This window comes from Phalaenopsis equestris, unplaced genomic scaffold (genome assembly GCF_001263595.1).
Source record: "Phalaenopsis equestris unplaced genomic scaffold, ASM126359v1 Scaffold000002, whole genome shotgun sequence".
In the NCBI taxonomy this organism is placed as follows: Eukaryota; Viridiplantae; Streptophyta; class Magnoliopsida; order Asparagales; family Orchidaceae; genus Phalaenopsis; species Phalaenopsis equestris.
The window spans coordinates 59129738-59141955 of record NW_018164444.1 but is presented as its reverse complement, the minus strand read 5'-3'; the positions used below and the strand labels follow the sequence as shown (position 1 = coordinate 59141955).

The 12218-nt window shown below is 36.5% G+C and overlaps 2 protein-coding genes across 2 annotated transcripts in view; one reads left to right on the top strand and one right to left on the bottom strand.

Annotated features, from left to right (window-relative positions):
* The window catches only part of LOC110020674 (anaphase-promoting complex subunit 4-like), a gene marked incomplete at its 5' end in the record, with an annotated part of 25784 nt that extends 22390 nt beyond the window's left edge, over positions 1–3394 (top strand). Inside the window, 1 exon segment of the mRNA XM_020718859.1 lies at positions 2982–3394. Within this exon segment, the coding sequence (XP_020574518.1) occupies positions 2982–3076 (95 nt within the window).
* Positions 3395–8344: 4950 nt separating this feature from the next.
* LOC110034656 (ubiquitin-fold modifier-conjugating enzyme 1) lies at positions 8345–9322 on the bottom strand. Its single transcript, XM_020738909.1, has 3 exons — positions 8896–9322; positions 8755–8816; positions 8345–8648 (listed from the first exon to the last, which is right to left on the bottom strand). The coding sequence occupies exons 1-3, from the start codon at positions 9226–9228 to the stop codon at positions 8513–8515; spliced, it is 531 nt and encodes a 176-aa protein (XP_020594568.1). The 5' UTR covers positions 9229–9322; the 3' UTR covers positions 8345–8512.
* Between the last annotated feature and the right edge of the window lie 2896 nt (positions 9323–12218).

Here is a 12218-nt window from a genome sequence, read left to right as displayed (position 1 = left end):
ATATTTTTTTTTTATGAAAAGCCCAAGGGCTGATTTTATTGAAATAGAAAATGATACATAAAGCTTGTATGAGAAGAGTCCAAAGAGGCACCCTACCCATACTATACAAGTACATAAAAACTCCAACAAAAGGTATAGATAGACTCAACAAAAATTAAAAACAAATTTAAAACATGCAGAAAATAGTAGCTAGGGACGAGCCAGTTTAGTCCTGCCTCTTCGAATTAGATAACAAGCTTTGAAGAGTCGTGTCTTTGTCAGGAGTCACCAAAATAGCATCCATTAAGTTTCCAAGTTGGAGTGAGCCGTCAGGCTTTTTCTTCCGCCGAGAAGTGTAAACATGTCATTCTTCATCTGAAGACTAGCTCATATGATTTTCGTTCTGATTTGATGTTTGAACAGCAGTAGGAGGAAATACAGTCGTTGCCACCGCGATAGGTTCCAGTGTATGTGAAATGTGAATTGTTACATGTGCACCTGATGTTTCCTGAATAGGAGCTGCGGGACTATCCTGATTTTCAGTTCGAACATTATCCATTGTAGTATGGTCAGGAGAAGGGATCCCAGGGGCAGACACTAACTCATGTCTTGTGGTGTTTCCCTCCTCAGGTTTGCTGTCATCAAGTTTGCTAGGAGCGCGTTCAGGCACATAGGTTTGTTGTCATCAAGTTTGCTAGGAGCGCGTTCAGGCACATGAGGTGCGCTAACAGTTTGTTCCTGCTTTTGACTATTGGTTCTCAACTGTGGGTGCAATTTGAAACATTTCTCATGCGGGTGTCCAAACATCTTATAGTGCTTGCAGTAGTATGATTTTTGTTCCATAATGATTTTTTGTCAATAACCATTGTGAGCAGATCCAAGCCAGACTTCTTCTACATCCAGTAGTGTAATATATCGTTCAATCAAAATCCTTGCAATAGAGGGTCTTTAGAAATAAACTGTAGGTAAATCTACCTGCAAAGGTTTTCCAAGAATAGTCCCAATTGTATATAAGATATGTAGATCAAAGAAATGAAGCTTGAGTTCAGGTAATGAGAACCAGATAGGTGCAATTGGGGGTTTGCCCTCAATTGTGATGAATTTCTTTGAGAAAATCCTCATGTAATCATCTTCTGTGCTCAGCAGTATCATAACATGTCTACCATCGAAATGGCCCACCTGCCAATCCTCAACCAGTTTGAAATCTTCAAAAACCTTCCTGATGATCTTCATCTTCTGGCAACCTAATTGAGACTTTCCAACTAGTGTAAATTTGTATTTTCCTGCACGAGTTGAAATTTCAGTGTCAGAGAAGAAAATTGCTGGTTTACCCGTCTTTTTTTCTACTTTTTTTATGAGATTGTAATCGCCATTTCCTGCAACAGAATCATGGTAACTCTGCGGGAATACTGTCTGCGGGGTGAAAAGGGGAGCTGTGTTTGTGAACTACTGTAGCATAGGAGGGTTTGGCGGGGGTATAAGCGGTGAGGGGGGGGGGTGCAGTGGGAAGAAAAGCTGCAGGATCTGTCGCAGATGCCTACGCCAGAGGCTGAAACGAGCGGCTCTGTCGCAGACTCGCGCGCTGAGCCGAGCTGAACGACGAGCGGCTCGCAGACGGTCTTAGCCGAGCAGATGACGAGCGTTCTGTCACAGACACAGATCGAGCGGCTCTGTCACAGACGAGGCGCAGACAAGAAACGCAGCAAATGACACGAATGGAATCAGACCACCGAGACGAAGCAGACGATGTGAGACGACGCTGAATCCCGAAGCAGAAGGGAAGCAACATGTGATGCTAGGGTTCGCCATGGGGCGGAACCCTAGCAGAGCGACATTTTTACTATATATATATATATATACACACACATAAGAATGATATTTAATTTTAAAGGTACAATTAATATGATATATCAAATATTGAGCTAAAGATTTGTTGGTAGTGACCATGAGTTATGAAGTTGAGAATAAATATACATTTAACTAAGTATGAATCATTTCTTTACTTAAAAAGCAACATACTTAATGTAACAGCTCAAACTCTCATCCATCGAGATGCTGTTCATTTTGGCCTAATGACGTCATTGTTTTGTCCCATTGGTGTAACTTAGGAGTACTACAAGCATGATTAACTTTGGTGTTTTTGATGAAATTTCGACCGTTGTATTAAAAGACATATCGATGTTTAAGAGTTTAACTTCATTTTACTTGAGAAGTTTCACAACCTCTTTCATTTAAGTAATTGACATTCTTGTGAAACTCTGCAAGTAGAATAAAGTTGAACTTTTAATATTGAGGCATTTTTTGGGGTAATCTTTCGAATTTCATCAAGAACTCCGAAGTTTAACTATATCTATGCAACTACTCTCGATGGGTGACAGTTTGTACTCTTGCAAATGATAACAGAGCATTATATTAGTCTGAAGATGAAAATTAAGTATCATATAGAACAATACGACTCGTTTTTGGAGCTGCCTCTTTAACCCAAAATAGGACAAACTGTTTTATGGTGGGAGCCACCTCTTAACTATGTAGGGGTCACCTATGAATCCTTTATGTCTAGTGGATGATTAATAAATAAGAGTAATGTCCAAATCGAATTATGTAATAGGACGGGTATAATTTTTTCTCTGATGCCTTATGAGGGAGGTCAATAAAATTTCCATTTATTCATTCATGTGTAAGGAATGTGTGTGTGTCCAAATTATATTGAAAGTCTCATTCTCTCACGCCGATATTGGTTCAATTGCCCAATGCAAACAAGCTTTCTATTAAGATGATCACATCATCATTCAGCATTAGCTTTCATCCACAAAATTTGAACTTCATCAAAGCTCCTTTTAATATGATGGCTCTATACTGATTATTCTGCATGAGCTTTAGAAAAATATGAACCAATTGATGATCAAGTTAATTCCCTCATTAAGGCAATTCTGTTTAAATCTATCATATTTCCCCCTTTTTTTAAGTTAGTTAATTCTTAATAAAGTGAAGTGTTTTCACAGCCTCCAGAGGTGTGGCTTCTGTTTTCTCTGCTCGGAAGCATGCATTGGTTTATATCCTCGATGAGGATGAAGATGAAGTTTCTGATATGGAATGAGATTTTTCAACTATTCCAATGTCACAGAAACTCAAAGCAGAAAGCACTGTGCGCAAGAAAAGGAGTTGTGAACCAATGATGGAAAAAATTTCAGAGTTATGGATACATCCAAATTTGTGGGCCTCTCACTTATTAGGATATATGATTTTAGATCAAAAACAACACTAATTTATCAGTTCTATCTATATTGGCAAGTCTTATCAACATCCTGATTTAAGTTTTTTATTTAGTTTTTATTGATTATGTTAAATATGAGGAAATTCTAAGGATTTTGTAAATGTGTTCTATTTATGGTAGTTTTTCTTTTCTTCCTTGAAAGTGTTAATTGAGTTTATATTACTTTGAGGTTGTTGGTTAATGAGTTGCTTTTATGTTGTGAAGTTGTTGAAGAAACATTAATGGTTATTTTTTAAAAAAAAAATTGAAAAATTCAGACTCCAACTTTCTAGCAATCACTGATTCGGATCGGAAATTGCAGGTTTAAGCTATAGTTTTTTGAGAATGTAGGTAAAATGTAATTTTGTCAAACAAAAAAAAATTGTTGTGGTGATGCCGCAATGCCACCGCATCGCAATCCCAAATGAAACCCTAAATTGACATTTTTATAAACTCGGGATTAAAATAACACCCTTTGAAGAGTTGGGATCCTTTTGACACTTCTCTCTCTATCTCTCTCTCTCTCTCTCTTTTCTTTTTTCTTTTTTTACTTTACACTAAACAGGCAAATTATCCTTTAAAACCATGATGTTGTATAACTACAGATTAGTGTCAATAAATTAGGTTAAAAATGTAAAATGTAACTTATATTGTACTGCCAACAGAATATTCTCTTCTAGTAGTTCAGAGCAATAATCAAAATTATTTATTACAACTGCTTCTAAAAATATTTTTTTTCTAGTCTGTTAATATTAGAAATTAGATTCCTATAAAATATGTGTGCACATTAAACAATAAGCTGATGAACACTGAAAAACCAATTCAAATGACATTATATATATAGCTCCCCTCATCAAATTAGCTTAAATATGCAGCTAATTTGGATCACCTTCATGAAATGGGTAAAATGCCTCTAATTTTATAAACTCCCCTCATCAAATCATTGAATTGGACATGAACTTGCTTTTTAGGTCAATAATATTGAGTTTGTCAACCATGGTTGCAATGATGTGAGGTGATTACCATTGTTTTCAAAGGCATTAAATAGAGTAATATTACATGTGATCATTTTGTATGTGCGGTTTAGGAACGTACACTCAAAATACACCCTATTTGCGAGTAATAATTTTTTTTCTAATGGTGGCATTATGTGTTACCATATGCACTCACAGTAAGTAGCAATTATATTAAGCTTGCAACAGGCACCATCATATGAAACATATATTATATAGACATAACTTTATTCATCATGCGAATAATCAATGAAAAGTACATCAAATTATCATCAAATATATTATATAGATATCATTTTAAACATGTACAATTACATAAGTTTGTAGCGTGTATATATTTCTTAGACTGATATCCCTCATTTAAAAAAAGCTATTACTCTCAAATTTAAATTCATGCACATTCATTTAATCTTATTTCCAAATGGAGTTCTCTTTTCACATCGTCCTCATTTTCAACATTTAAAATATGAGCACTTAAGACTTAGAATCAAGGCAAAGAGCTCACCTTCCTGCCCAACATCCTAAGCATGCTTGGTCATGCTGCGATCTATAGTGCCTTTACCATCTATATGTCAATTACAAATTTCTCTTTATGAAAGGACGACAATCAACTTCTCTCTTTGGTTTTTAGAACATCACATCCTCTTCATCTCTTCATGATGGTTCAATATCCTCCACACTTTCAAAAATTAATCTATAGATGTCTCATCTCATTGATCATTTTACTTAATAGATTACAACTCTACAAGTTTGTTTGCTATCAAAGCAACAAGAGGTGTTCCTTGCTTCGCTTGCTTTCATAATCTTCATTCTACCTTGATAATGCCTTCTAAAATGCTTTCTCCCTTCTTCATTAAATGCAGCCCACCATATAATCTCCATAGAGTCTTGTATGATCCATACATCGAATTGAACATGCGGGCTTGGCCCTGAACCAAGCTGTGACATTAGACATCAACTTATGTGGCTAACCCTAATGTTAGTCTGAAGTCGGCGTGGCATTTTGATTCACCCATATAGTTTGGTTGTCTAGTTAACCAAGCTCAATTTGCATGAAAGAGACTAATAAATCATTGTGTCTCCCTTTGGCTTCATTTGCTACTAGATAATTAGTTACTAAAAAATTATATTTTATGGTTGACCCTCAATCAAGTAACCAAACAGGTTAATGTTGCAGCAAGTCATGTTGGTGGTTTGGTCGACCCACGCAATCTAATTGGACGTGTCCAACTCAAGTAGAAATCATCCTGCTGTTAGAGTAGGCTTAATAAGGATAATGGCTGGTCTGGCTATTTAGAGTTGGCTCAATGATGATGGAGTCACTGCTAAAATTGGATTTGACCAAATCACATTCTGAAGGTGGTCAAAACAGTTAATTTATTGGTCCAAAATGCATAACTGATAGGGCTTGTTTAGCCCTATCTATAATTTAGGATAAATATGTAAGCCTTGCAGTGTGTTGAAGCAATCTAATTGAAATGAGTATCCTAATTTGGTAAGTTACAGTCCTTCTCAAGAAGCAAATATAGATACATCTTTAAATATCAAATGAGCGCTTATGGATAAATCCTCTTCAACCTTAGCACCTTTAAAGGGAGTTTGCATTACTTCCTCCTACAACCTATGTCTTAGATACACATAGCATCTAACGACGAACCCGTGGTCTTCGTCTTTATTCTTACAGTCTTGTAATATTTTTGTTGCACTAAATACCTAAACATGATAAAAAGTTCTTTCTCTAAGAATTGTTCAAGGTTATGAGCTAAGCTAATCCAAGAACAAGCAACTATAATAAACTCACTGTTTCTTTCAAGTCCTTCTTTGATTAAGTGGAGGTTTCTTTTTTAACAAGATTTTGAGGAAGAATGCTATGGTAGATTTGAGGTTTCTTCTTTAGAATTTACATGATGGAGGTTTATGAAAGAGTGACCATGATTACAAATGAAGTACAAAGGAAAATAATATGGGATTGGTTTGGTTAAGACCTTTAAAATAAAAAATCCTGAATCAGTTTTTCCTGCTTGTGTACTGAACAGGCTAAATAATAGAAAAGGCAAATTGAAGAATTAGAACAAAAGAGACGTACACTTTGAGAAAAATATAGCTAAGAATTTAATAAGCAAAGAAAGCTTTACACAGATTAAGAGAACCATACATAAGTGGCTTGTTCCTCTTTTGTTCTTGCTTGGATCTTCTCCTTTCGTCCCTTCGCTTTCTTTCTTCATCTTTTTCTGGCCTTGATATTGCTTCATTGAGTGTTTTTCCCTTCAATACTGCGCCAGAATCCTGTTTTCCTCTTTTGAGATATAGAGGATTTTTATGAGCGAGAAATAGAGAAAGACAGAGAGAGTAGCAATGATTTGATTTTCTTAGAAGGGTTTGCTGAAAATTGTCAATAAAGGCCACCTTAACTAGTTAGAGAGGAATTGAGAGGGAGAGACTCAAACTGCCATTAAATAGAATCAGAAATGGATGAAACTTTTAATCATTAAAAACTTCGTACAAATCTATTATATATATATCAAAAAGAAAAATCTATGATAAGCATGGTAATTGATAAGAGTGAATCCCTTGAGCATGAGATATAAGTTACCAGATAGCACAATTCCCCAATATTAATGAGATTTTCACTTATTTGGAGATTATATATATATAGGCACACATATATCCTTCAATAAGATCCCATTCGAATGCATTTCACTCTCCTTGTGCTTTTTATGATTGATCCATTCATCTTAAGTGAGGTGTTGTTGATTTTCAACTAAAGGACTCTTGATTCAAATTGTAACCTATTGTAGCCCAAATATAGATATGTATGCTCCATGCATCCATTAAACTTCTAAATTTAACCATAAATATTTTGCCTTGATTTTAGTTTTCACTTTGTGCTTAAGTTTAAGCCTAATGTACAAATCTTAAATTTAATGCGATATAGATGCATCATTTTGATCCATCAACATAGATTCAGTGGTTGGTCAATCAAGCCCAAATTGACTGAAAATACCTCGCCTATGGTTTATCTAACTTATTTAAGCTTTGTGCGGAGAGGAAAAAAAAGAGAGATGCTAAATTCTTAGGTAAGATGAAATAAATGACCTAGCACTTTGAATTGCTAGACACAAAAAAAAAGTAGACCTTTCAGTTTCTTCTGCTATTATGGAACTAAAGTTTTCAGCCAAAGAAGAAAATTAACTGAAATAAATACCAAAGAAGAAAAGGCAGCAGAATTGCACAAGGATGAACAACCCTTTAATAATTCCTCTAATGTTGAAGTGGGACTACATTAGTTATGTTGTACTCCATATCAACAGAACACTCATTGGAGATGTAGCAGCCCATCCTTGAATTGAAGTTTTGCATGAAGCTCCATGTACGCCTTTCGAGCTCCAATGAACTTAGCTCATGCCTTATTGGTTGGTTAGACAAGAAGAGTTGACTATGACGGAATTCAACAAATGTACCCCTTTGCACTTGACTAAACCATATAGATAGAGAGGGCCTCAAGATCACAAATAAACCATGCAAGTAATCTCAAACACTAACTCAACCTGAACATTTATTCTTAATTATGGTCTTAATCTATCAGTATTGCTTCTGATTAGAAATAAAATCACTAGCTCGCCAATCATCCTAAGCTTCAAAGTACAACATGTCGCAAAGTTTAGCCCCAAAGCTTCAGAAGGATTTCATGATGTTCCTAATATTTTTTCTTGCATAGCACCAACATTCCTTAAGCATATCTTATATAATCCTCAAGTCAAGGGATACTGTGCAGTAAAATCCAATGAAAAATCACTTAAAAAACAAAACTTTCAATGATACATCATAAATAAATTAAAAAAAAAATTTCCAGTCACCTTGCACATTAAAATATGAATAAAACATCAAAAGTGCAAAAACTCTAACAGACTTCTAATGAATTATATAACACATAAAGCGCAGTAGATAATATTAATGTAACATTCTTAAAGGAGCTCTCAACTTCAAAGCAGATATACAATTTATCACTAATCATTTTGAGTGAAGATGTCAGCAAATCATCTTTTAAAATTTTGTGAATCACAAATACATATTTTCAATTAAGACTGAAAATAGTAAGCAACAAGGATTTCAATAAATACCACCTCAGCTTAACCATGCTCAACTGAAGTTCAAAGTGTAAGCATTTTAACTATTATAATCTATTTCCTTAAAAACAGTTAAGAAGCACAAATCAAACAACATTTGTTGATCACTTTTATTTCCCTGTCAAGTAATAGACACAACACTATACTCTGGATTCTGCTGATGGAGCTTCATCATCCTTATGCTTCACAATGCCTGAATCAACCAGAATTGGCACCTCCGCTGCCAACCACGGTGCAAGACCCAAACACAAAGCATGAGCGATGCCAAATCGCGGACTGTTTCCATGAAAAAACCTCAATTAGAACCAAGCAAAACCATAACAGGAAGACAATAATCTCCATAAACCAATCAAGTTTGATAGATAAAAGGCGGCTCATTTACCAATTCTTGGCCCAAAGGGGCTTGAAATGTACTGTCAGGCAGATCTTCCCTCCCCTATACATCTGATCAAACAAAAACACAGATACACACATGTCAAGCACCAAAAATATAAACGAGAATCAAAAGAGAAAGGCGAGAAACCTTATGTGTCTTTCCATCGAGTTCGGGGAGCTCGATCTCAGGGGCTGTAGCGGGATAGGTGACAGGGATGTCGAATTGGAGACGGAACTCGTAGCGTCGGAGATTGTGGACGTACCAACAGAATCCCGTCCATCGGGTGCCCTCGGGGTTGTCGGCGGAGATCCGGAACCAATCATTGTCGTTGGATTTGTTCATCGCAGTGTACGCAATTAGGGCACGGTACTCCTCCTTCAAGCGCTGAGTCCAGGCCGCGCCATCGCGGGGTCCGGCCCGGGTAGAGAGCAGAGGGAGCTGCGTGAGGGATGACTTGGTGCTCGGATCCCATCCCTCCATGGCCAAATCTACTGCTTTTCCGATTGGGCCGCTTCCTGTGCGGCGAAGTTCCAACTTTGAAGAGCAATGGAGATGGATGCGCGTGAAAACGAAAAATTTTAATCAATTCCTAAATATTTGCATATTTAACCTCTATATTTTATTTATTTCTTTCTGCATACATGTCATCTTATCTATTTATAAAAAGGTGTATTTCATTTTCTAAACATTAAAATGATAATATTTTTGGGCGATATGACATTTTTGGGTGGTAAAAAAGTATTTAAAAAAAGTAATGTATAGGTTTTAGATATATAAATACATAGGAATTAGGTGGATGTATCTAAATGCTCCAAAAAAATTATAACATAAAAAGTACAAATACGAGGAAATTTTATTTATAATAACTATGATCTTTCATTTTCATGAGAATATTTGAATAACTTTATTGGCTTACTGTATACACTAGAGCTACCGGCACGATTCTAAAAGCAAGTGAACGGCCAAAAACAAAGAGTAAATAGTTAATCAATAAGTTATTGTCAAGCAGGTGAAGCTACGTCTCTAAACAAGAGACAGTTCAAAGCCCTAGAGATGGTCCCTCGCCACATAGCGATAAGATCAGTTAAGGGAGAGATGTAATGCATCCTGACAACAAGTCTCATCGGATAACTAACACAGGAAACGACAAGAATCTCCTAAGACCTTGCAAATAGGGGTATTTGGTCGAGGTGACGAATCAACTAGGTCTACGAGACGTGGGCACTTGTAAGTCTTGAGCCAAAGCAACTAGTGAGCCACGATTCACCCGACAAAACAAATCGACTCATCAGTCGACCGGCCGACCTTCCGAAGTGTGGGCAGAAACCCTCTAGTCGTGATTGAACGTTTGACTTGTTCTTGTCGTGGCGGATGAGATTTTTGTTCGACCGAACGCCTTAGTTGACCAAACAGAATGCACGATTGTCTCTCAGTCTATCAACTGAGTCGGTTGTATTATAGTGAATCGATCAACCAAATACCATCCTATCAAAATTCAAATTGTAACACAAATATGAAATAAAATTCATATAATTTATTAGAACATTAATCATATTAAGAATTATTTTCATAATTGTTCCCTTTTTATGCACTTATACAAAACACATTTTTATAAATAAGAGATAAAAGGACGACTGGAGGAGGCCCATTTGGACTCTCCTGGTTCTCTTCGCAATAACTCTTAGTTTACTTCATTCTCTCATTCACTCGACTCTAACTCTCGAGGTGAGTTCACAAAAGATAATAGGAGGTCCAACATCCAACAACTTCTACATGTTTCATAATCTCAATGCTTGAGAGAAAAATCTCCTAAGATAATTTTCAATATCTAATTGGAAATGTCAAAGTGTGAATAAAAAATACATCAACATGAATCTTGAGGAGATCCAACGAACAAATGTACAAAAGAGTACAGTTAAGAGGAGCTCACTGGTAGAAGACCAAGGGCTCATGAGCGAAAGACCAAAGGGCTCATGAGTAGAAGACCAAAGAACCCACTTGACTAGGTGCATCCCTCTGAACCAATGCTAGAGGTCAGTCGTATGCAGTCCAACCAAACCAAGGACCAAGGCTAACCAAGCCAAGCTAGATACATTCGCCTGCCTCTCACCACAAACCAACTTAAATGAAGTGTTCGACATAGCCAGCCATCTCGCTGACGCCCTTGATATTCCTCATAATGGGCCGAGAACTGGCTATAACATAATCTACAAAGCATCTCGAATGACTCCATTGTCAAGGAATGAGTTATCTATTTGATTACAGTGATTTAACCTCTATCTGATGACATAGTTTCATTCTGAAGACATGAGCTCTTTACCAAGGATCAATAATCAACAACTATACGAGAGCATCTAACCAGCGAAGCCAAGCCGATCAAGCATCATCTTGCTGACCTGAAGACCATCAAAGGCCAAACGGAAACCCCTATCCAACACATTCAAACGAATATGTCTTGTCAAACCAAGACCCATTAATTTCAGTCGACTGAGTCATAGGATAGCCGAACCATATATCTATCCTTGTAAAATACTTAAAATATCATGCAACGCCTCCATTAATGATAGGGCAAACATGTAATTGCATATATTATACCTCCTCCTATATAAATAGAGGATTATTTTATGAGAATGGACAAACCAACTATTCATATTATTGTTCATTACTATGCATTTCTCTCTCTCTCTCTCTCTCTCTCTCTCTCTCTCCTACTCTCTCTCGTCTTACGTTCGATTCCTTAGGTGTGATTCACAAATAAATAAAAATTCAACATCTAAAAGATGCGATGAGTGTGGATCATGCAACAAACAAGAAAGAGAGCTGCACACGGAGAAGAAAACCCCAAAAAAGACACTAGTAACATAGAGTGCATCAGGAAGTTTGTGCAACAGTAAATTCAGGAGCTGAAAGACTAGATGACAGATACCCTTTGAAAGGCATTGGCTCAAGGAAGGAAGCATAACCCCTGAGAGGAAAGTTTGATGTCCAATGCTCGAATGTCTCCCTTACTTGTAGAAAGGTAAGTAGATTCCCATAATTTTGATAGTGATGGGTCTTCATCAATGGATTAACAACGATTCAGGCATATTGGGCTTCCCACTATCTAGAGAATGCATTCTCTCGGTAGATTTTTGAAGCTGAGCTCTCAGAATGGTTCAAAATCCTTGCACTGGAATCTTATGAATATTTTTTGAATATTACATAAGCATTAAAGTGCACATTTTTTCACCATGCTAAGGGAGTCGTCCCTCAAACAGTTCAATAGATTTTCAATAGGGATGATTACTTGGTTCACTAACTTTAAAAGGATGCTTGTGGCACAATTCATCAATGCCCAAATATTCTTAAAAAGCTCACAAGTCATTCTATAGATATGGTTGAGGCAAAGGAAGAGCCTTTGCTTGCTCATTACTCGATTCCAAAAGAAGATGTTTGAGGTATGGGATCTATATACTATAGTAACACGTGTT

What these genes read in the sequence shown, in the direction of transcription:
- LOC110034656 (XM_020738909.1), bottom strand. Translation starts at nt 9,228, where the DNA reads ATGGAGGGATGGGATCCGAGCACCAAGTCATCCCTCACGCAGCTCCCT. An exon ending in TCGATGGAAAGACACATAAG is followed by an intron (nt 8,817 to 8,895) that starts GTTTCTCGCCTT and finishes TTGTTTGATCAG; the next exon opens with ATGTATAGGGGAGGGAAGAT. An exon ending in CCCCTTTGGGCCAAGAATTG is followed by an intron (nt 8,649 to 8,754) that starts GTAAATGAGCCG and finishes TCATGGAAACAG; the next exon opens with TCCGCGATTTGGCATCGCTC.